We start from the raw sequence: 25,648 nt of genomic DNA, 5'->3' as shown, positions 1-25,648 counted from the left end.
CAAAAGCATCACTATAAAACAGAAAGCTTCTCATGATGAGATCGGTACACGTGCAAAGAATTTCACCTCTTCAACCCCTGCCCCACTCATGGGAATATTATCACTTTGGATATTTTACAAGGCAAGGAAATCAAATCTGGAGTGAAGGGAGAAATGAATGACCTAACACACAGGCTAACCCTTCAGTTCAAGACACAAATGTCTGTGTGAGGTTAAATTTGCTATCTGCTGAATAAAATAGTTTTACTCGCATCAATATAAAGGACTTTCATCAGCAAGTCTAGAGTGCCCTCCACTGGCTACCGCGGGATAATCTTGAGCATTTAAAGTGCAGGCCCTATTCACTGCTCACTGCATTTCCCTCAGCAAAATCAAATATTTCATTTGTGCATAGGAAAAGAAGAGAAGAATCAGGTACAAAAACGAGCAAGAGAAATGTAAGCAGAAATATTGCTGCCATCTCCCTGCTCTGGTGTGACTGGAGATGGGTGGCTGCTTCTGGTACTGAGGGTAAGCTGCCTGGTGGGATGGGAGCCCATGTTCGACTAGCACTTAATTTCTCTGGGGAAATATTCCCAGAGCTACTGTTGAAGAAAACTACTAGCATGTGCTTTAGCTGTGCTCCTTTTTCTAGACTAAAATACCTTGTATAGGGCCTGTAATCAGAGGCCACAGCTTCTGGTCAACTGTAAATCCTACACCTCGTACTTATTTTTCTTGTAATAAAGGCAGATGTTCCAGATGCCAGATGACCCCTGCAGCTCATTATTTCTCAGAAGTGACTTTTTTAATTCATTCACATAGCTGAAACCCTTGTGCAAACTCACAGCTGCAGCATCCTTTTCTATGGCTTTGAAAAATGTAGTCTCATCCTCTTTTTGGGTCCAGAATACTGCTACAGTGAGAAAACCCCTAAACACTTCCCCAGAGTCTCCCATTTACTGCTAGGGTTGGCTCCCAATTCTGATAGATCCATACTGACTACCTAATCAAATCAGCTGTTTCTTTTGCTTATATACATATTTGTGCTTTATTCCAGCAAGATTCTCACATATACTGCTTGAAGACAACTCATAAACCTGTCTCCCTGGTCACCTTCAAACTTCTCACTTCCAGTTTTTGGGGGAGTAAGCCAAGCAACACTTAGTTGCAAGGTCAGTCATGCCCATGACCCAGTATGTCTGCTTTCCTTTCCATGGCTGTCTGCATCCAGCACCTTACACTTAGTCTCTAATCTGAGTCTAAGAAAGCTTCTCTATTTAATATGGAAGCACCTAGATATCTTACTGTGGTGGATCAGGTAGTTATAAGAAAAACTCGACGATCCAGTTGATCACACATTTTTACATATGAACTGCTGTTTTTTAACACAAAGCAATCCCTGTATTTTGTGCCAGGTGGAGCCATAACACAGTCTGTGAAGAAAGAAATGTGGTATCTTTGTAGTGCTCTGGGAGAAAGTTAAGATTTGCAGTGAAGTTGCTCTACAGTATTCCTTCATAGCTCATTTCTACAAATCTCCAGCTTGACACATATTCTATCTATGGTGCAAGTTAAGAGCTTGAGGTTAGGATTTGTTCCAGTATGTAAGGTTTGACATTATCCAAAACATTTTTATTAAGAACAGCACATACAGTGACAAGGTCTGAGCCTGTTCCTCCTTCATTGCTGGCAAACTCCCTTCTTACAGCCATGCAACTTCAGCCACCAGTACAAAAGTTGTCTCTCAGGCTCAGGACCAGCCTGGACCATTCCTCCTCTCAGTTTTCAACTGCCATGGCATTGCCTGGGAGGATGCTAGTCAGCACACCATGGTAAAGACCATGCCAGTCTTAAGAAGAACATTGAATACAGGTCTGTTCTTGAACTTGTCCTCTGGCTTTATTTAGTAAGAATGCAGCTTAAGTGATTTAAGAGACTATAACTTATTTTCTAGACCTCACGTGGATTGATTTTGATAGCTATCTACAGAAATGAGAGATGCTGTGAGAGTACCCACTTGCTTAGCACTATTTCAGTCAAGAACAGTTAAGCCTCCTTACGTTCATAAAAACTCCACATTTTTTAATTGAACATAGAGTTTAGGATCCTGAATCATCTAGTAGCTTTTGAAAATGTCTCCACAGACAGGGAATAACTTAAATTGAGATACATTCCATCACATAGGTCATTTTTCCAAATATACAATTTAATGCATGGCTATGAAAAAAACTGGCAAGAGAACAAAGTTGGGATTGTATTATTGTCTTCTGATTCTTGCTGAAAGGACATCCATTGAAAAAAGACAATTTAATACAGGTACAAAAGTAGACAAAGAGGAAAGTCCTACTGAAAAAAAAAAAAAATGTTGCAGTGAGTTATCCCTGGAGGTTTTATCATAAGAACTTCACCCTCTGACATGCTGAGTGTGATCTCCCATGTTCTGTTTCCTGCTGTGCTTTCAGAAATTAAAGTTTTGCAAGGTTATATCCTTGAGGTGAGCTAAAGTCTGATTGTTTTTTGAAGATAGCAGTAACAGTTTAATAATTTCACAAGGAAATACACAATTTCATATTACATAGCAAAAGACACAAGACACTACAGAAAGGGGGTTCCCCCCAACAAGAAAAAGTAGATTTTAGTCTTGAGAAAAAAAAAAAAAAAAAAAAAAAGAGCTGTGGTACAGGTGATATGATTCAGGCAGCACAGCATCTACACAAAAAGAAATAATGTGTGTTCCTGTTGCACAAGCATTACTACAGAAATACGTATTTCTCCTTATCTTTAGAACAATCCAGGTCTGAATCTTTTCCCCTTCTGTCACAGTCTGACCTCCAAAATCCTACTGATTTCAAAAGCAGGAGCTGAATTATCTTTGCAGGAGCTGAATTAAAGTTTGTTGGAATCAACAGAAACATATGTTCTTTAATTGCCTTTGGATAAAATCATGCATCAGATTGTTCTATATAGGACGAGAAAGAAACTCACTCTACTTTGCTTCCCCAAACATGCAGTAACACTTCCCTCTCAGTGAGAACTACAGGTTGGCTTTCCCTTATATGTATGTTCTCTGTGGTTCATGCTCTGAACTGTGAATTACAATCCATATCTTCTGGAACTCTGCTGATTGCTCTCCTATTTACAGCTCAATCCCCAAAATTCATTTTTATTTGTAAAATGGGAGTAGCCCCACAGATCTTAGAGATGTCCTAGATTTTTTGCCAAAAAATATATCAACAGAGGAAGAGGAGAGCAATGACATCACCCACTAAAAACTACTAGGATAAAATCTCTACCAATATGGAACTACAAAGCTGTTCAAGGGTTCCCAAAGGCCTAAACCCTACCATGCATGATACAGGGAAAATTTTCCCAGCCTACACAACTAGTTCAGTAGAAATAAGGACTAAGGGTTTGCTCCAAAGATCCACTCAAATCAATAGGACTTTTTAATAGGACTTTTTCCAATTGTTTTAGTGGGCTTTGGATCCCCTCCTAAAAGACCATGACCAACAAGAACAGCTGGGCAGGTGTGATCCTGTTATACTTGGCCAAGGGTGCTATTTTCAGAGGCATCAGTAACTACATGGCACAATGGATGGAACAAGGGAATGAAAAATTAATTTGGGCCAACCTTTGGCAAAGTCCTTAGGCAGCTGTTTAAAGCTGTGTGTCCACCCATCATTACAGAACAATTCTTGTGGGTTCGTGTTTCCTTTCATAGCAATCAATAGGATGCATGATGATAAAGGCTGCACGTCCAAGTGGGCGAGTTAAACAGCCTTTCACCTCTGAAAATGTGAGTTCATATCCTGTTGCACGTCACATGTGATAGTGATAGTGGTGTTCTCTGCCCAGTTCACATTTATTCACATCATGAGCACCAGATGCAGTCTCAGATATGTGACATCTCCCACTGCAGACAAGAAGAGATTTGCATTTATATCAAATGTCACAGGATTAGATTGGCAGGGCTGCTTTATGTGGACTACAAAAGAATCTGGCTCCATAAAAGTTCTTACAATACCATTATGCTATCTCATCTTCTGCTTTTGCAGCAGGGGTGGGATTCTTCTCACCTGACCTAGATTCTTGTCTTGTATGTTTGAGCTGCACAAAGGAAGTGCCTGTCTCTTTCCTTCTGACAGAGAAATCTAAACAACTGGCTCAGATTTGATGCTTTTCGTCTAGATGGATGTCATCAAGAAAATGTAAATTAGTAAAATCAGTACTGCTAGATAAGAATCTTGTGAGAAATACATTCACCATTCAATTAATTCTTAAAGGTTGCTTAGGCCTTCACTTTCATGAATGATAGCTTCATAGAAATGCACCTGTTCAAAAATGAAAAATAAGGAACAAAAACAAATCAACAAAATAGATACCAAGTTTGAAGCGCTAAGGACATCTCTATTCAACTGCTGTATAAACCCTGTGGCACAAAACTTTCAAAGAATCAAATCAGTAGTAATGTAAAGCCTTTCCAGTGTATTTGGTGTGAGCTCACATTGACAATAATCCACCTGGACCAAGTCCTAAACCCAGATAATCTGAAAAAAAATGCCTTTTTATTCCCTCACCTTTTATTTATATCCAAATACAATCAGGAGGTGGTGAATTATGGCAAATCTTTTTCAGATAAAAGCACTCCACGCTGCACATATGTAAGTTTTTCTGTCTTTTTCACTCATTAAGTTTTCAGCTTAGAAAAGTGCTGGATGTATAGATCTCACACAATTCTTAAGATGTACAGTGTGACTGTGTTAATATTGTGTGGGAATCCTGGCCAGGATTTTCATAAGCTGGTGCCAGCAGTTAGGCTCCTAAATAAACTTCCAATTTGCCAAAATGCATAGTGCTTAGTACCAGCCCGTGAAGTCAGTAAGAGCTGCAGGATCTAACACCTACTAAAACTGTGACAATTATTTGGGAATCTAACGTTAAGGTATGTAAAAGTAAATCTATTTTTTCATTTAATTATTTGTCTTTAATTCAGCAATGCTGCTGTCTGCTTACATTTTCAAAACAGAGCAAAGTTCCCTGTGAGCTGTAAGAGTTTCAGTTTCAAGCATGTCAAAAACCGCAGTTTAGAAGGGACTTGTTACATTGAGCATTGGATCCACTTTACAAAGAGGTTCAAACACTCACAGACTATATGCACAACAGGGACTTGACAATACTGAGTGAAGTTGGCACCTGCTGGCTGGATTTTGCAATGTCCAGGCTTGCAATTTTGATGTATTTCACAAGGAGAAAGAAGCACCAACCATCAGCAAGGCACTCTCTTAGGAGCATTTGAAGCAGCCAGTATGAAATACAAAGGATTGAAACATCTCTTAAATCTCTCTCATTTTGGAGAACTGGATGCCTTCACCTGGGTGTCTCTTCTGCTGGAGGTGTCAGGTCTGTTTCAGGCACACAGACCAGAGCCATCCTAGGATGTCCCCTGTCCTTCCTCTTGAAGATGTTTCACTTTCCATGGGATAATCAGGTTTCAGCTTAGCCAAAAGTAGTAAGAATGTTGCTCAGACATTAATCAGGAAGGGAGAAGATTACCACTGAAAAGCTCTCTGGAGCATCAAACCCTCCCTCTAAGGGAATGCACTAACCATAGCCAGGAACTAATGCTGACAAACTCCTTTTTGCTCTAGCTATCAGAGAATGATTAGAACCACTAAGTAGTTAATATAGCCACGTAGTCAACATTCTCCTGCAGTTCCAGGTAAAGTCTTCCAAACTTTAAATGAGTTCTGCCATAGTTATCAAGCAAAAAGTAGAAAAATTGAATTACCTTCAGCTAGTCACTGCTGTTTTGAATAAATAGAGCTTTATGTGTGTATAAAGGATGATAAGGCACTGGCACAGACTGCATGGAGAATCTGTGTATGCCCCATCCCTGGAGGTGTTCAAGGCCAGGATGGATGGGGCACTGGGCAGCCTGATCTGTTAGCTGACAACTCTGTCTATGGCAGGGGTGTTGGATCAAGATGGTCTTTAATGTCCCTTGCAATCTAAGCCATTCTATGAGTCTATGAATCTATTATAAGTTAGGTGAGAAATGCAGAGTCTGAGGACTGAGGGACTAAGATGTAATGCCAAGGACTGGTGTGATGCCCAGAACTATCTTAGAAAATTGGATACTCGAAGTTTAGGACTTTCTGTGGTATAGATGGCAGCTAAGGAATGACTCTTTGGGCTTAGGCACTCATGTGTAGCCACACTGAAGAAAAAAATTGGTTTCTGAGTGTCCTAAACAGTCTGTGGCTTCTTTGTAGTCTGATCAGTGCTACACAGTAAATAGAGACATTTTTTACACAGAGACTGTGTCCCACTGTGTGTATGAGATTTGTTCTATCCTGTTCCAGTGATTGTATTGAACCCTCTGTATTGCTTTTCCATTTAACACACCTGTGTGGCTGACAGCAAAGGCTGACATAAGAAACTATTAATGTGTATATAACCACAAGAGGCAGCTAGGTGAGTGAACTTGACTTTGCAGGTGGAACACTGCAATTCTCTGCCGACCTCTGCAGGCTGGAAAGGTGACTGAGTTCACAGCATTTTGAAAGGCTGCAATGAATTGAGAGGTGATTCATGTTTGAGAAAACATGTTGGTACGTAGGAGGAGGTGGAGGAGGCTTTCTCAGGAAAATAAGCCCATAAAGTGAAACATTTCACTTAATTAAGCAGCCCCATTTACAGTGTGGAGATCAAAGGAGACAGGAATTGGAGAAGCAAAGAATGCAGTCTACCCCATAAAAGATCAGGTGAAAGAGGAAGATAAGTCTAAAAATAACAAGGGAAACCTGTGCAACCCTCAATGTTTTACGCACTCTTATTAAAGCAGCAAAACTAACCAGACGTGAGGACAAGACGAGGCTTTTGGCAGCCAGTATTTCTCAGTGGCTCAGCCAAGTCCCAGTGGGATGGATAACACACTTCCACCAGCCTGTGCACTGGGTTAGCAGAAAAAAAAAACAAAGGGGTTTCATTAAAGAAAGGGAGAAAAACAAAAACAAAAACAAAAACAAAACAGAGAAAGGTGAGAAAGATCACAGAAGGATCTGAGGATACAGGAACTTTAAAAAAAAAATAAAATAAGAGAATAAAAATAAATAATTAAGTAATTTATGAACTAATAAAAGAATTAAAAGAAAGCAGGAGCTCAGCGTTCAGATCTGAAGTGGGAAGAGGTGAGATACAAAATAGAAATGAAGAAAAGCAGAGGTTGCTGTGCTGGATGCTTCTTGTAGCTAAGACTACAGTTAGATGCAAGATTCTAATTCTGCTCATTCAGATCTTTTTGGGGGGAACCTTTGGCAAATCAGTTAGTTAGAAATCTAGACTCATATTCAACGTTGCCTTGAATTGCAATTAAATACCTAAGCACTGTGGTAGAGCAGACTGTTAACCTGCATCTTTAAACATTGAGATTCTTCTCAAAATCTGACAGTGACATCTGTTCACTGTCAAGGAAATGACGATGGTTCCTGTGTATCCCATCAGAATTTCCAAATTGGATATATGCAGTGTGAGGTGTTTTGATATTGCAGTATTTACAGATACATAAATATGCTACAACAGTTATTTTCTCCCACTTCACTGAAAATCTTGTTCAAGTGTCTTCTGTGATTACTGGGAGAACATTATGTAAACTCTGTTTGAGAACCCAGGAACACATTTTACAGGAAGTGCCTGATGATTCCTTTATCAAAGCATAATTTCCTTGGTGAAACCCTGAGAAACTGGAAGAAAACTCGATCTGTTATCAGGAGACAGCTGCAGATACACACATCCAATTTTAAAACAGCGCAAAAAGATAAAGCAAAAGGTCTCTTGATTTTCAAACAGCCCTTTATATACCAGGGCTGCCTGCTGCATTTTTTTTTTTTTAATTTTTTTATTTTCCAAATTGAAAGAGATTTCAAGCCTAGTCTCCATTAAATTTATATGACATCCATGTGCTCTTTAATACTGCCATGAGAAGTTCAAGAGGAGAGCTGCATGTTGTGCACCACCTGAGCAGTAGTCAGCCCAGTCAGGGTCATGCGGACACCAGAGGGCAGGCAGACCTCACCTCATCACCTGCACGATGCTCAGCACCACCAAGGTATGACATCATGGCCGTGTTGAGAGTTTATCTCCGACACAAATTGCCGCAGGAAGCATTTTGTCAAAATTTCAATATCAAAGTGGTCGCAGCCTCTATAGTGAACAGCTTTGTTTACTTAGGAGATAAAGGCAGCTGAGCCAGAAGTTAAATTAGGGTGAGCAGTCTCCTGCTTCTGTGTAAATGCTGAAAGGAAGTCAATTCTTCCCTCAAAGCAAAACATCAAAGGAAAAGCATTTCCTAGTAATGCCATTTTTAGACTTTGCCAGTAATTTAAAATACAAGAAATAGAAAATAGGGGCAGTGCTGACTATGCTAAGCTGTAGCTAACACTATAGCACTAAGTAAAGCTTAAATTTCAAAAATGCTCCAGTAATTTAAGAAATCAACAGATTATCCCTCTGGCTTTGTTCTAAGCATTCCTGAATCACCCCATAGCTGGCAAGAAATGGTGAAATTAATCCTTACGAAAGAGCATTTCTGCATTCAGACACACTGCAGCACTCTGTGGGCACATGGCATGCTGCTTCTTTTCCTTGCCTTCAAGCTCCGTACTGGTTTTTTAGATCTCAGCCTAAATCTGCTCAGATCCAGACATTTGGCCTAGCTCACTTCAAAATTAATCTCCTGAATCTAATTCTTCTTTCAGTATGCTATCTTAAACCACCAAGCCTTAAGTTTGTTTCAATCTGAGACTATTCCGGCTCACTAAGACAAATGCAGTAATAAATTTACCTTATCTACATAGTAAACATTATAGATATCTTTCTTCAGAGATCTTGTTTCAGCATAATCTACTCCCCTTCTCAACTTGTGGTCAAACTCCTACAGAAATCCAAAGTTCCTAAGGATTTTTATGAGACCATTTTCTCATAGCTGTTATCAAGTGCTTAAGGGAAGCAGTTAGAGAGCTAAGGGGCAGATTACGAAAAATACCCATTTTCAACTTTCCAACTTTGAAAATACTTGTTGAGCATGGATATTCAAATCAGCGATAAAGATCAGCACTGACGTGCTTCAGCATGACATTTCCTCCCTTGCGAATCCCAGCTCAACCATGTGATGGCTAATACACTCAAAAATGCAATGAGCTTATGACCCGTCTATCTGTGCCGAGTGTTCATCCTTATGGGGCACTGTAAGGTTTTCAAGAGAGTTATTTTAATCTCTTTAGATGCCATGGGACCAGCTATTGTTCTCACTGGCACCATTTTTGTACTTAAAACTAAATGCATCTGCACTTCTAAACCGGTAATGGAGTTGCACATGCTGAAAAAATAATACTAGAAGAATTAAATGTAATCTCCTTTTCCAGGGGTGCCATATATTCTGCATGAGAGAGAGATGCGTAAGCCTCTAAATTAGGATCTTATTTGCTCCAGTAGTGCAGATCCTAGGCAGTCTGAATCAGTTGCTGGAACTGCCTTACTCTTTATGGAAAGACTTCCTTTCCCACTGGTCTGAAGCTGAAAGAAGGAAATCAGAGCACAAAATGACCTGTGCTATGAATGACCAAGTGCCATAGACAGATTGGGAATGGACCAAGCAGTTGGATCTATTGGAAGGATAATGAAGAAAACTCAGAAAAACAAGGAAAATAATGAAATAAAAAGCTAAATAAGTTAGATAATAGGAGTTTAAGCATGGTTATGGTAATGCTGCTGTCAGAGAAGTAGTGTAGAGACACTCAGATGGCCTCTAGGCAAGGTACCAGCAGCATCCCAACCTCAGTAGCTCAGAGTTTGGCTGTATTTGTTTTGCATCTTTCTACTAACTAGTTGAATGACCAAGAAATTTATCCCGTAGTAGTTTTACTGTTAAGCCACTGCTCTTCCAAATTGTATGTACCAAGAGTTGCTCAAAGTTTTGCTGACACTTTAAAAATAAATGCATTTTCTGGAAATACCATTTTCCTTTTCATCAGGAATGTATGTCTGTGCTTTTCCAAATTTAATACCAAGACAAAAGTAGGATAAGAGCTCTTTACTAAATTCTTTCAACATTTTCCTCTTTGTTTTGGCTTAATCACTGCATCTGAGGTATCACAGATTTAGAAGTATTTCCAGATATTAAACTTCACTTTTCTTCCTATCACTTTTATTCCATCAGATTAAGTCTGCAGCAACTAACTCCTTATTTTATATCAAAACAGAACACATGCACAAACATACAGAATAGAATCAATGACCATATCCTAAGAAATGGGATTTTAACAGAGATAACAGAAATACAAGATTCCAAATTAAATATCTCATCATAATTTAATACTCCATAAAAACATGGATTTGGTTTTTTATGAAGTGTTGGTGCCTCAGAGTTGATCCCAACAGATAGAAATAGAACTGGACAGCAGGAGACCACAAGAAGAGAGAAAATCAGGAAATGGTCTCGACACAGTGTTATGTCAGAGAAGTGGAAAATGCATATTTATATACATAAACTGAAAAGGGTTAGGTAGAAGTCTGAGCTCTCAACAGAAGAGAGAGGGTTGCGAGGATAATTTGAAACATCCTGCCTGAGAGGAAAATGTAAATTGAAAGTCCATGGAGGGTAGAAAAGTATGACTGTCTTTGAGTAAAGATAGAAGCACGTAATTAAGGAGACACTTACTGTACCAGGTCTGGGATAGGGGATACGACCTTCGTATTGAACCCATCGATGATCCGCACTCTCTTTGTGAGCATAAGGGCCATTGAAAACAGCTCTGATATCTGCCATGCTGTACACACAAACTGCAGAGCCCTTGAAGACGGAGCTGAAAAGAATACAGTCTGATAAGCACACTGTAAGCTCGTTTTCAGAGCACACCTCATCCAGTGAATCAGTTCAGTAATTCCTCTGAGTCTGAAGGGTTTTCAATCAATCCTACACCTGAGAGTTAATATAAGTGGTTCTAAATAACACACAACGTGGACAGCTCTGATAATTACAGATATCATGTGTCACTGGCATTACAGAAATAAGCTTTGCTTAGAAAATACCTGGACTTCTTAGCTTTTGGGGGTATTTGATAGATGGTTATTTTTTCTAGTGGTCAGTAGGTTCCATGTGTCATTTATCAACTATTATGCATATGTCACCGTGTTGCAATTCATTCAATTGTAAAGATTTTATTTGGTTATATATGCTACGGAGCCAGCATGATGGTTACCTCTTAATTGAGGAGTGTGTTGACAATTTTTCTTTCTAATTCCACTGTGAAGTGCATGCCTAGTCCTTATGTACATTTAATTCAAAAGTTTCAAAGACAAAATAATTATTTGCTTCCTTTATGAAAATTCTACTTAAATTACATCAATATCATAGCTGAGAGGTTCATTAATTAATACATGCCTGATCAAGACCTCCTGCATTTGTTTCCAAAGACAAATGTGATCCTAAGACATACCTTGTTGTAGTGAAGACTCCATATACAAGAGGGTTTCTCTCATCTCTTGTAGAAAGTAAGAATATATCTTCTGTAATGGGAAAAATATTGTGATTTTTAAATAATTATTATTAAACAAACATTGAACATTTCTGCATTTATCACTTATAGTTTTGAGATTTGTAAAAATAGAAGGTTATTTTTGACTAATTTCTGTTGAGTGAATTTCTGCTAATATTCTGTCATTTGTCCCTTTGCATATAGCCTGTTTTTAGACAAAACCAGATTTTCACTTTCCAGCTTGGGGAGTTATAAACACCATAATTCTGATAAGATTAATTTAAGTTATAATCAATGACTTTGGATAAAATATAGAGATAGAATCATGAAATCATAGAATCACCAAGGTTAGAAAAGACCTCCAAAATCATCCAGTCCAACCATCTACTTACCACCAATAACTCCCAACTGAACCATGTCTCTTAATACAATATCTAAACATTCATTGAATACCGCCAGGGTCAGTGACTCAACAACCTCCCTGGGCAGCCCATTCCAGCACCTGACCAGTCTTTCGGAGAAGTTTTCCCTAAAGTCCACCCTCAATCTCTCCTTGTCCAACAAGAGGCTTTTCTCTCTAGTCCTATCACTAGTTACATGGGAGAAGAGGCCAATCCCCACCTCACCGCAACCTGCCTTTGGGTAGCTGTAGAGACCAATAAGGTCTCCCCTGAGCCTCCTCTTCTCCAGACTAAACCACCACAGTTCCCTCACCTGCTCCTCATCAGACTTGTGCTCCAGACGCCTCACAGCTTTGCTGCCCTTCTGTGGACACGGTCCAGGGCCTCCATGTCTTTCCTGTAGTGAGTGGCCCAAAACTGAACACAGTACTCAAGGTGAGGCCTCACCAGAGCTGGGCACAGAGGGAAGATCACTTCCTTGCTCCTGCTGACAACACTATTTCTGATACAAGCCAAGATGCTACTGTTCTTCTTGGCCATCTGGGCACACTGCTGCACATTTAGCAGAGCGTCAACCAGCACCCACATATCCATTTCTTCTATGCAGTCTTCCAGCCGCTCTGCCCCAAGCCTCTAGCACTGCATGCGGTTGTTGTGGCCAAAGTGCAGGACCTGGCACTTGGTCTTGCTGAACTTCATCCCACTGGCCTCAGCACAGTGACCTAGACTGCCCAGATCCCTCTGTAGGGCTTTCCTATCCTCAGGCAAATTGACACTTCCAGCCAACTTGATGTCATCTGCAAACTTACAGAGGTTGCATTCAATCCTTTTGTCCAGATCATCAATGAAGACACTGAACGGGACAAGCCCCAATATCAACCCCTGGAAATCACTGCAGCCAGCTCCTGGGCTAGGATCTGTTTCCCCCTATGAGGCAGGTGAGACCCATCTGAAGACATCTGACCAGGTGCTTAGTAAACTGTCCCATGTAAAAAAAAAAAAAAAATTCTTAATTTATGAAATGGGTTTTCCTGGTCCTCTCAGTAACCCTCACTACCACTGAGGGGACAGAGGAGAACACCACCTGTATTCCTGCTCTATCAACTAACCACCCCAATGTTCTGAAGTCCCTTTTGTTATTTCTCAGTCTTCTCTCAGTGACTTCATCACTGCTGACCTGAACTATCAATAAAGGATAATAACCAGAGGGGTGGATCAGACTAGAAGGTTTCCTAGAAGTATCCCTGACCAGGACCCCAGGTAGGCAGTACACTTCTCTAAGGGTAGAGTCTGGCCAACATATAGGACTGTCCGTTCCTCTCAGATTGCCTGTGACAATCATTCTTCTTAGATACTGTCAGTACTGCTTGGAAAATTAGTAAAAACAGAATAAGATGTGGTACTTCTGTAAAGAATAATAAGAAAAAAAGAAGCAAAAGCAAATCTGATGACAAAATAAGCTATTAAAGATAAATCAACTTACGCAGCTCATCAAAATGTGTGTCAGCTCCTTCAGGACCAGGTATTGAACACACAAGCCTGGCTTTCAGAAAAGTCGTCCATTTGTTTATTAGGCTCCGTTGACCTCCCATATCATTCTAATAAAAATAATATAAAAAGACTAAATTATTAAACAAATAAGAACCATTGTAACGCAGGATGCAAAGTGAAGGACAAAATTCATAAGTAGCTCCAGTAGTCATTTATTAGAATGAGCAATTGAAATTTTCTGAGAATGCCTAAATCCATTTTCAGCGTTCTCAGAACAGTTCAAGAACTGAAATGCTGAGAAACATATGTCATATCATGTGATTTTTTGTTCTCTGTAATGCTGAGTTTTGCAGTCAGTGGTTCTTCAAGAATTGTCTGCAAACTCAGAAATAATACAGAACATTCAGGATAGATTTCTCAAAAGAGAAAACCTACATTCATCAGAGGTTCCAGGGATGTAAATACTGTGTTGGTTGTTTTGTTTATACACTATATAAAGATATGCATTCCAGGAGAAACCACTCATGTTATTTTAATAATCTCTGTTATGGAAATATCATTTCATCCTACATAAAAGACATTTTTAAAGACATTTTTTTTTAACTTTTTTTTTCTTTTAATTGAGGTTTCCAAGACATAAGAACACATGCCCAAATTCTTTTTAGTTAATGGAGAAAGAAAAGCACTGTATGGAATTGAATTGAATTTTGAATTATCCTTCTCAAAGGTGGGTGTCCTTATACTGACTAATCCTATGATCCCACATGCTTCAGTTAGATAGGTGAAAGGAAGACAGGATACACTAATTCCATCCAGCTACACTGAAGAATTAAGATGTTTCTAAAATATTTGGAGATTTTCCAAAATTTTCCTTCAAGGGAAATTGAATACTATGACAGAAATTTTTCAAAATATTGAAGATTATAAGAAGGAATATGAAAAAGTGGTAGTAACTGATTTTCAGGAAAAAAAAAAAAAAAGAGGGAGAAAAGATAGTGTAGGAGGAGCTGCTCTTAGACAGAACAAGAAGTCTGCCTAGGAGCTTTCCTCCTTCCACTGAGTATATGAAGAATTTAATGAATGACATTTATCTGTCCCCAAAGGCTCCAAAAAAAACAAAACAAAACAAAACAACAACAACAAAAAAACAGATGTATTTAGTTTCTGCAGTGCTATTTAGGCCCCAATTTTTTTCAGCTTGACATCTGTAAGGGTAATGATACTTCAGCATCATCCAAGAATTCAAACCCTTAAGGGAAATGTTCTCATTGCTAAGAGTAGTCCCCCAGATATAGATTATGAATTACCCCATGAAGATGCCTACTTGTTACAAACTTTAAAGCTTATTGGGCTTGGTAATACAAACACAACAATTTTGGTCATAAGTATTCATCCCACCTGGATTCACCACGAGAAATTTTTATTATTATTTTTCAAGTTGGCTTTGCAATTCTGAAGGTATGAAACCAGACAGTAGGAAACAGTAGGTGGTAGGGATTACATAGTATCTCCATGAAGTGTATTTGGCCCTTCAGGGCTGGGTCATAAATATTAGAGACATTCAGAAAGATGGATTTTTGTGCTGAAATTCACTTCACCAGAAGTAAATTTCTGTTTTTTAGAAGTAAAGAAGTAAAGAAATTTACCAGAAGTAAATTTTGGTAATTCACTCTAACCAGCTTCCCTTTTCATGTAGTTGCTACTTTTAAATAGGTTAGCTCAGTTGGAAATGATTCCTGTTAATCTACAGCCTTTGGAACTCCTGCTCTTTTAAGTATTGCTACCTCCCCTCTTGATTTCCTGAAGACCTGCCAAGCCTGAAGCTTTGCATCTAGCCAACAGATCTATTACAAAGGTGTCAAAACTAGCAGTCTTAAGCCAATAGGAAAAGTAAGCTCTGCATGTGTGTGTTCTGTTCAAAGGCACGACAGATAAACTTTGTGGACTAATTAAAAACAAACAATTACAAAGATGCAAGAAAGATTCTTTAAAAGAAACAAAACACAGCAACAAACTCTAAGCTTTTTTGTTCCTCTGGCAACACACGTTAGCAAACCAATACTTGTTTTGCAGAGCTTCCACTTAGATTTCTAGTGGATGGGCACAGTGTCACAGGATCCTGAGATGTCACTAAGAGCATGACTAGGAGAAACCCTCCTAGAGAGGGGGAAACAAGATGTAATGGGGTTGAAATGGGAAAGCGTCACCACTGATTTGCTCAGGCTCCTGCCATAGCAAGCGTTCAGCTTCTGTAAGAGATTGGAAAACCCATACTTGTATTTTACCATCCTAAGCTGTGATCCAACAGAATATTTTTGCAAAAGTTTATTTTAAACACTACTGAGTTCCTAGAGAGTAGTGTGAAGCAAATCCTGTGCTTGAAGGAAGCAGTTTTAGCAAGTGCTATGTGCTTTAAGTTATAAAATTCCACTGGATTTAAGATGTGTCCATATTTCCTCAGTCTCAAGCCAGGACAAGATGTTAACCATGTTACTTGAATTAGCACAGGCATCCACTACATATGCCTTAAATTTGAAGGATAGAGCCAAAGGTTGCCAATAATACTGTAATGTTTACAAAAGAGCAAGGGGAATTCAATGACCAGCCAGCACTCTGTGATTTACTAAGTCCTTCTGAGGCCAGAGATTCAAAAATTTATGTTGTAGAAGTCAAGGACACAAAGGACCTTTCACTGATTTAAATATTTGTGTTCATAATATAATGACATACCCACTAATATGCTTCTTCCTACTTCCATTGCTGAGTACAGCAAAATGGACATTTTCTTAGGAGGATTTCTTTTATTTTATTTTCAGTTTGACTAGCAATCATATAATAGTCTTTAACTCTTTATGTTATTTCTGAATAATACTGTGTCTTTGCTTTCATAATACACATGTGTTTTCATTAATGGAGAAAGTGCAGGAATTGACAGCAGCTTTATCTTATAGGTGGATTTAGCTCAGCTCAAGGCACAAAGGTTCAAAAACTACTCATAATTTAGACATCTCTCCACTTCTTGAATCTCAAGTAACAGTTGTCTTAGAAATCTCTGGACATCTCTATGCTTTGAATAATGTTTGTCCCTCCCTTCCTAATAATATTTTGAGGCCAGTCTGAGAGACATATCTTGAAGCTTCTGCTGCTGGAGAACATAATCTCTGTTGGAGATTATTTGCCTTTTCTTCAGACCATGTTGGTACGAACTCACAAAGTCATTAGCTTCGCATCATATCTGCCTTCTCAGCTATCTGTCCCTTGGGCCACCATAGTTCATTGTTACTGACCTCCATGAGCTTGGACAAAGGGCATATGGTCCCAAAATCTGTTTGAGACTGGGTTGGTATAGAAAAGATAAATCTGTTCTGCAGAGAAGATTAGTTAATGTCAGTCTGCAGTGAAACACTGATGTGCTCAAATGCTGCAAGCTGCTATTCATATAATAAGATGTACAGCCTGGGTAGTCAGTGGATAAGAAAAAATGGACAGAAGTGAGAAAATCACCACAGCAGAGGCCAATCAATGCGTAGGTGACCAGAAAGAGGGGATCAACACAAAGCTACTCAGTCCTAGAATGACTGCTGGACTGATTTACACCAAGCAAGAACTCAACCTAACAATGTCAGAATGTGTGCTCAACTTGACGGATTGAAATGGTTTTTCCCAAGAGATACTGGTACTGTAGACAAGGAACAGTAAATATTTCAGGGAAATGAGACAAGAAGACAAGACAACTTTGAGTGCTGAGGGAAAGGGAGGGCAGCATGAACAAGCTCTTCATTCCAAAAACATTGTTTATCTACTCATAACAGATGAGCAGCCACAAGTATCTGAAATGTTATCTCCAAAAATATCACTTCTAAGCACACTGTATTAGAAGCGTTTACTATTAACTTTGTTACATTACAGCTGAAGGCACTTAGGAGTGCATATTTCTTTTTGAATATAAATAAAGGTTTAATTAACACTTTCTGCTTCATAATCTCACAAGCTGTAACAGATACCAATTCTTCCGCCTGAAATACCTTATTTTTAACAGGAAGAAGTGCCTGTGAAATCTCAGTTACTAGTGTTTGTATGAGTTAGAAATTCAGATAATTGCTAACTAGAAGTTGGGCAGTGCAATCTGTCATGTGTTAAGAAAAATTACAAAAAGAGAATACAAAGATCTAAACACGGAAATTATCTACAAAAGTAGTCCAATATTATTTTAAGAGAAACAAATATTAGAATTAAATACAATTTACTTATAAATTAAATGCAAATTTTTAAAAGAATAATGGAATTTTATCTGACAGAAATCTTCACACTTCAACCTTTATTTTTTTTTTTTCTGACTGGGTACTACAAATAATCAGTTGGAGTGAGAAATCAGATCTCTAACAAGCTACAAAAATTGAATTCAAACATTTGTTGCACATCTTCAGTGAGTCCGGGTTCACTTGTAAGTATATGGGTTTCTTGAAGAAAGAAAGAACACTATTTAAACGTAAAATCTGTGAAGAATCAAGGTTATATAATGTATCATCCTTGGAAGAATTTTACGCTGTAATTTATGTACAGCAAAATGAAACAACTTGTTTTCCAAAACCTCTGGTTAGAGACAAGTTACCAGCTGATTATGAATATAAAAACCATTAGAAAAATAATATTGCCTTTGATCAAGTGATTTAAAATCTACTTAGAGAATTTCTGTTGCCTCTATTTTTTATTCTTTGTATCTTAGACATTAAAATGCATTCATACAGCTTCAGTAGAATGCACAAATGTATGGTTTGGAATCCAGTAGGCAGGGAAACAGTGCTACAAAACTAAAGAACACCTGCATCTTTGGGGCTTTAAATCTCCTGTTTGTCAGTAACAGTGACAAATTGAACATTAGAACAAAAAGCGCAGTTTTCTGAAAATGAATCAACATCAAAGATGTCAAACAGTGTGATTCATAAAACTTTAAAGACAGTAATTATCCTGAACAGCCACTTAAATTACATTTATTAAATTAAAAAGAAAGAAAAAGAGCAGAATTTCTAAAAGCAGGTTAATAATTAGAGCCAAGATGTGCAAAAGGACATTCTGTCCTGAATAAAAGGAAGTGCTAGAGAACAGAGGGGAAAAGTGCTGAAACGATAGAAGGCTCTGGATCCCTTCCCTCATGGGCAGTCTAGCTACATTATACAACTACCAGAAGGAAATGGAATGCCCAGCAGCAAAACTCTACTTTTTTTGAGGGAAGGAAAAGATAAACACAAAAAGAAAAAGGAAAAAAAAAAGCAACAAAAAACTTCAGTCTTTTTAAGTGGAAAAGTAGCCAACAGTCTATCAGTGAGCTTCTGTCTTTCTTCACAGTTCTCATTTAATTCTTATATTTTATTTCTGTCCCTACCCAACTCTGTCAGGTACTGGGATAACATAGGGAAGTAAGTTTTTTCTGGTCCAAATGATACTGACATCACAAGAAAGATTGTTCCTGTGACTTTAGCAAGCTCTGGGTCAGACCCAAAAACATCCAGCAGCACATTAAGTGTGACCGGGAGAGTGAAAATACACTTGCAGTATATACAAGAGAAAAGAGGTGCGTGTGAAGTAAATCTTTGATTGCTCTGTGCCATGGATACCTTATATAAACTTGGGAAATCAGTTCATTTCTCTGAGTTGATCCCATCGGCCAGTGAGAGCAGCAACTCTGTTTAGCAATTCTGCTGTTTATATGAGATGACTGAATGTTTCATGGGGAAATTTTCACATTATAGAGTTGCGTATTGCTTCATACAAGATACCAATCCATCTGGGCATTGTACCAATGTGTAACACTTCTGCTTGAAGTAGATGATACAAAGATCAGGATTTGAGAAAGACTCAACCTCAAGAACAGCATACTTCCTGACAGGGACAATCTTTACTGAAACTAACCTGGCAGAATTGAGTAAGGCTTCAGCCTATGGATTGCACATGGTAAGGTCTCTATCACCACTGTTGCATTTGCATACAATTAGACAGAAGGAACAAAAGTGTAAATACACTGTTCATAGGAACTGCCAGAGTCAAAAAGAGAGCCTGGACTAAATTTAATAGTACTTCTTTCCAGGGTAATGCATCAATCTGATAGCTCTACACATCTCCTCAGATCATCTCAGAGTGTAGAATTAACATTCTTTATCTCCTCCAGAAACAAAATCAGAGGTTTCTCTGGATTTCTGTGGATTGGCCTTTAAGCTTTCCCCCTAGGGAAACCTGCTTACAGAGAATCCTTTTAGAATAGTATTCTACATCTTTCATAATATTTCAGTATTATCACCTCTTGAAACAAATAGTTAGACAAGATGATCTTAGTGGTCTTTTCCAACCTTAATGATCTATGATTCTATAACCCATTATTCTAGAATATAGAGACGCAAAACCCCAGACTGCTTAATGGTCCCTGGAACTGATACTTCTGAGTACCTTTCTGAAATTATAGTCTATCACAGCCCAGAGGCTAATTCATACCTTGTCCTGTCTGCCTGCTTACTCTCTCCATCTTGAAACAAAGGCGTCACATCAGGCAATTTGACTAAATGGTCCTCATCGCTAGTGCAGTGGATTTACTGTTCTCATATCTTGCTACTACTCTGTACTGATTGGAATATTTCTGCTAGTATAAATAGCACTGCTTGTTGCAAAAGGCACTGGAGGGGTTAAATAATATTTTCTACAGACTAAGATTAGCACTTGTAAGTCAAATCATTTGTTGAGCATAGTGCACATACAAAGTTGATTGCATAACCAGAGTAAAATATAGATATCAAAACCAAAATAAACTGGGAAAAAAAAAAAAAAAAAAAAAAAGCTTTTGCCACAACCTGTGTCCTATCTAGACAGCAGGCTTAGGCATGAGGGGGACAAATCTCTATAGCCAGCAGCATGATGGAGTGCTGCAGTTATTGTCAAGCCTGCTTGATTTGATGTTTAAATGCTCAGTACACTTGAACTAGGGAAGCCTTTAAGTTGAAACCAGGCTGTTGCTTAAGTAGTATATAGAAAAATGACCTTGTCCCCTGACCACATAAACCATGCCATTGGAAAGCTGATGTGAAACCTATGGGTAAAGATACCATAATACCACTCCGGGCCTTCACACATTTGTAGGCATTAAGACAACATTGAAAGAGGGTCTTTATTGCAACTGAAAACTATAGCTCAAACTGCAACATTAGGCCACATCTATGTGAAAATGCCCTCCCTCTGAATCACAAGTGAGAAATGGTATTTTAGCTTGAGGTCTTGTCTCTTAAGGAGATTTAGTGTTCTTTCATTTAGAATAGTAATGTAGTCACACAAAGCATGCATAATTGTTTGAATCAATATTGAAAATGTTGATTTTTGTTTTGGAAAGTGTTTAAACATCACACTCAGAGATTTATTGGGTGGTGACGCACTGGAACAGGTTGCCCAAGGAGGTTATGGATTCCCTATCCCTGGAGGCATTCAAGGCCAGGATGGATATGGTTCTGGGCAGCCTGGTCTGGTGGTTGGTGACCCCCATAGCACATAGCAAGGGGTTGAAACTAGATGATCGTTATGGTCCTTTTCAACCCAGGCCATTCTATGATTTTATGATTCTATGATTCTATGATTATGCTGAATTATTTTGGCATGGGATCCAAATCTAACCATCAAAGAGAACTAAGCATAATAAAAAAAAAAAAAAAAAAAAAAAAAGCCAGAAAGTAACAGAGTAAGATAAGAAGAGTCAGAAAGAGCATATTTCAATGTGGTTGGGACAAATGAAATAATACAATTAAACTTTGAATGATAAAGTACCATCATACTGCAGGGCCATTCAGTAATCCTGCTTAAATTGCCTCCAACAGGTTTAACAGTATTAAGAACACTCCCAACACTCCCAAAAGCCGTACAAAGGCTTACACAAAATAGGTGTACTCTGCTGTATCTATCATTAGTCTGTGCACTTTAACTTCAATGGAAGTTTGAAGTGAGCAAAGAATGAAAGAATGATGGCTGAACTAAACAAAAATTTTAATTAACTCTCAGGAAAATCAGCTTTTGATTGTAATCTGTTTGTGGTTTATTCCTGTGTGTTTGACTAGTCTTTACTTGTTTCTCATCTGAACTCTCATTTATACTTAACGTAAATTATATCCTGTAAATCCATAAAAGAATATAAAATGACACGGTAAAAGAAAAAATAAGAGAAATAAGAAATAAGAAAAAATAAGAGAAAAAATCATTCCGCTTACAAAATGTAGCGCTCCTGATCATGAAGCCATGGGCAAATCAGATAATTAGAACAACCATGCAGCTAATATCATAAAGGAGAGTTGAATTTATATTTTTTGAGTGCAATAAGAGCACTGTGAAACCTTGCACCAAAGACTCATAAAACAGTGGGTGATGCAGCACTGAGATAAACTGATTTATTTCTGAAACAATCGGCCTGAATTTGCCATACAATTTTGCATTCTTAAATAAGAACATATTGAATTTCACATTCTAGGGTTCAAGTAGGCCAAAACTCCCTTTCTATCTGCTGTGGAAAGCATGCCTTTCAAAGAGTGATTTGGGTAGAAGATAGAAGGCATCTTCCTCTAAAAAGTCAACATTTGTCTTTACTACTTTAAGAGGATGTCTGTTAATTACTTTCTTAGCTTGGATATTTTCAAGTGCCTAAAGACACAAGTGAGAATCACTGTGATCTCAATATTCACAGCCACAGACATAGAGCTGGAAAAGCACAAGAACGAAACAAAGCTAGGACAGTATCTTACAGATCTCTTTAGATTTCAGCACTATTCAATAAATATCATAAAAGCTTGAACAGTAAACCATGAAAAGCCCTTTTTTAATAAATGTACAGGTAGGAAAAAAGCAAGAGATGATTTTTATCACATAAGAAAACTTCCAAAATCACTAAGGCATCACTAACTATCTTAAAGATACTCAAAAATCCAAATTGAAGCACTCTGAATTCTGGGACTTCATATTAGCATTGGTACCTCACTCCAAATAACTTCCTTACTTCTGAGCTGCTGTACTGCCAACATCATATTCTGGCAACAAGAGTCTCCAGCAACTAGGTTTGTTTCTAGAGTTTGCTTCAGAGGTTGTGCAGCTGCATGTCCATAATCCAGCTTCTAAAGCTCTATCTTGACACTGCAATTTCTTTTTCATTTTCCCTAAGGCTCAGTAAAATTCAGTCACACCTCTTTATATGTAAGCATAACTTACATATTTTTGCTTCATCTGTAAATCGTAATTCCCACTCTTCCCCCCCCCCAAAAAAAACAAAAAACAAGACCAATTACAATGTTGAGACACACCCAAGGCCAAAAGCTTGCTGTTACATCTCATAATTCATCACAGTTAGAAACAAATACTGTATGGATCTGGGCTGTCTCCAACACATCAGACCACAAAATGAAATCATCTTGACAAGCATCTGCTTTTCTACAATGTTTGAAAACTTTCAGGCAGCATGTAATATTAAATTGCCAAGCTTGGGAGTTGAAGAGGAGCTGGCTGATGAAGGATCCACAGCTGCAAAGGTGCCCAGTTAGCAAACGAAAGCCAAAGTTCTCTTAGGGATGACATTTTCTAAACGGTTTTAATCATGATTATATACATATATATATATAAATTAAAGACAACCATGGTTAGTATTGTGGCTAGGCAATATTATGGTGATGAAGGAAGTATGTAAGCACGTAACAGGCAGTAAGTTAAATCTCGTCTGGAATGAGTCGCCTCCAGAAATGGAAGCAGGATAGTTGCACGAGCATGGCATTGAGCCCAGACTAATTAGCCCTGCTGAGAACATGTTAACATGGCTATTTCGCTTCCGGTACCCAAGCTAATATTACTGAACAGTAAAGCGTAACACTATGCGGACAGCTCAAATACTTTTTGGAGAGAGATCAATTATCTGCACAGTGATGCATTACACGATATAGAAATACAAAGAATGTTAATGAGCCAGTTACCTCCAGTCACAGCAAAGGCATGGCTAGACTATTTCCAGGACAAGAAAAACACCGCCCTACTTTTACACACAAGCAGTCCCACAGCAGAGCCCACCGGAGACCCCACATTCAGACATGCAACAGAATAACTCCCTGCTGTCACTCCAGGAATACAAATTGCCTTCAAGCACCAGACAAGAGGCAAGGTTGTGCCCTTGAACTCTGCTTGTGTTCATGGCTTTGGAAATAAATCACATTACTCTAAGGTGGAATGCAGGGTGTGTCCTGCACTCTCGACTCAGGAGTGCTTAAAATGATTACATTCCAGTGTCTTTAGAAAGCACAGTTTAACCAAGAGGGCTGTGCCTAATTGCTATATTCTCATCCCCAGGTACAGTTTGGTATATGAGAGGGTGAAATGGAGGGGGGGAAATAAAAAAGACAAAGAGCTCATTTGTTCCCACTAGAACAAAGGACGCTTCTGGATGCTGAGCACTTTTGGAAACATGGGAACACATCAGGGGCTGCAGGCTGATTTCTTGGCAGTTGAGGTCTCTTGGAAATTAGACTGTGAGACTGTATGCACCAATTTTTTCAGTACATCACGAAAACTGTTAAAGAGAAGATTGTAGCTCAGCAAATACACAAAGCTGTAATAATAAACAGGATTCCCACACTGTAGCAGAAAGACTACTGCTTTTGGCTAATATTCCACTCCATTCCAATAGAGTGAGGTTTTAGCTAAGAAAAAAAAAATATATATATATATGTTATAGAGAAAACAAACAAACAAAAAATCCAGTAATCTTCACCTCTTCCCCAAAATGTTTCTGTGGGGTTCTGCAAGTTAGGATTTTCATTCCCCACTTCGAGGGGGAAAAATGGGAGGGAAACCTAAGCATTTTCTTTTTATGCATATATGATGTTGTCCTTAAAGACAATTACAATACTGTCATCATTTTGTGGTAGACATTTATACAAAAGTATAGCTGATGTTGTTTGACAGGGAAGGACACAGTGCATATATGCTACACAGTGTTTTCAAGAGTTGTCTCAGGGCATGTAATGATTGTGACATGTCTTTAGCTCATGTAAGCTTGTTCAGCAGTATGGGCATCAAGACAATGTACATGTAACAGTTTGCAACCATGATTCTAGCAATGGAAATTGATGGGCTCATGCTCTTAAGAAGCTGTTTGGGATAATGTATGTTATATGTACCTGTGTATCCGTTTATGTTTCAAAAAGCAGATGTACACCACTGCCAATTTTTTAGTAGTCATTCCCTCTCTTCACTTACGACCTTTCTTGAAAAGAAAGAAAATATCCCAACACATAACACTTGATATAATAAGGAGCATACCGTAAGCAGTAACAGGTATTAGAGATAAGTCAATTATACATTTTCCACCTCCCTCAAAACAAAAATAGGAAATGCCATTTGCCATGATAAATTACACAATTGGCTCTTAACATCACTGTTGAAAGCACTTCCTCCCAGTTCATGCTGATATCCCCGGTGATGCATAGAACACAGATGACATAAATCTAAGCTAGTACTATTTAGTGCTACAGTGGCTGTGTTATTACAACATATGTTTTGAGATGGTAAGTATAAGCATGGTCTTATGAACAGGACAAGTGACAGCTGTTGGACTCTGGGCTTCCAGTGTGAGTACTGAAAACTTCTGAGACTGTAAGTAGCTGGGAAAAGGGACTGCTTTCCAAAAAAGATTTTCCCTAAGGGGGAGGATTGGTGACCATATTGTTGAGTCACTGAAAATTAGCCAAAGAACAGGCTGCATTGACCAACCTCCTTATTAAAAACAAAGTTTATTCTAATTTCAGCTTGTATCTCTGGCATAAACGTACAAGAGCCCTAAGGCACAATGAGGTAGAAAGCAATTGAGCTCTGGCAAAAAGAAATTGGGGTTACACTACGCCAATTATTTTAAAAGTTGCTGGTTTCCTCCCCTTCAGTGTTACTCTATTTTTGTTAGGGAAAGAAGGTTTATCATTTTGCAGCACAGGTCACATTTATGAGACATGGTGAGTAGAAATTGTTATCTATCACTGTAACCAAATATATCAGTCCTCTACTTGAGAGAATTAAGAATAGCAGAGGTGTCACAGCAGACCACAGATTAAAAAAAATCTCAGTCTGCAAGTAAGTTAGTTGCATATTTTAATTTGTACTAAATATAAAACTATTTGCATTATAATAATTTGCATTATTTGCAAAGTAATCAAGAGAAATGTACAAAAATGCAGGCGTCTAAATTTT

General features: G+C 38.4%; 1 protein-coding gene across 5 annotated transcripts in view; it reads right to left on the bottom strand.

Moving 5' to 3' along the window:
• SEMA3D (semaphorin 3D) overlaps positions 1–25,648 on the bottom strand; it is a 142,802-nt gene that overhangs the window by 24,434 nt on the left and 92,720 nt on the right. For 4 of the 5 annotated variants that reach the window (XM_040668203.2, XM_015295302.4, XM_015295369.4 and 1 more), the window contains 3 exons: positions 13,401–13,515; positions 11,478–11,547; positions 10,700–10,844 (listed from right to left, as the gene is read on the bottom strand). In XM_040668203.2, the coding sequence (XP_040524137.1) occupies positions 10,700–10,844; positions 11,478–11,547; positions 13,401–13,515 (330 nt within the window). The remainder of the gene's footprint in view (positions 1–10,699; positions 10,845–11,477; positions 11,548–13,400; positions 13,516–25,648) is intronic. The other variant, XM_046921810.1, reaches the window with a different exon arrangement.

This window comes from Gallus gallus, chromosome 1, assembly GCF_016699485.2.
Source record: "Gallus gallus isolate bGalGal1 chromosome 1, bGalGal1.mat.broiler.GRCg7b, whole genome shotgun sequence".
In the NCBI taxonomy this organism is placed as follows: domain Eukaryota; kingdom Metazoa; phylum Chordata; class Aves; order Galliformes; family Phasianidae; genus Gallus; species Gallus gallus.
This window is presented reverse-complemented; position numbering and strand designations above follow the sequence as displayed.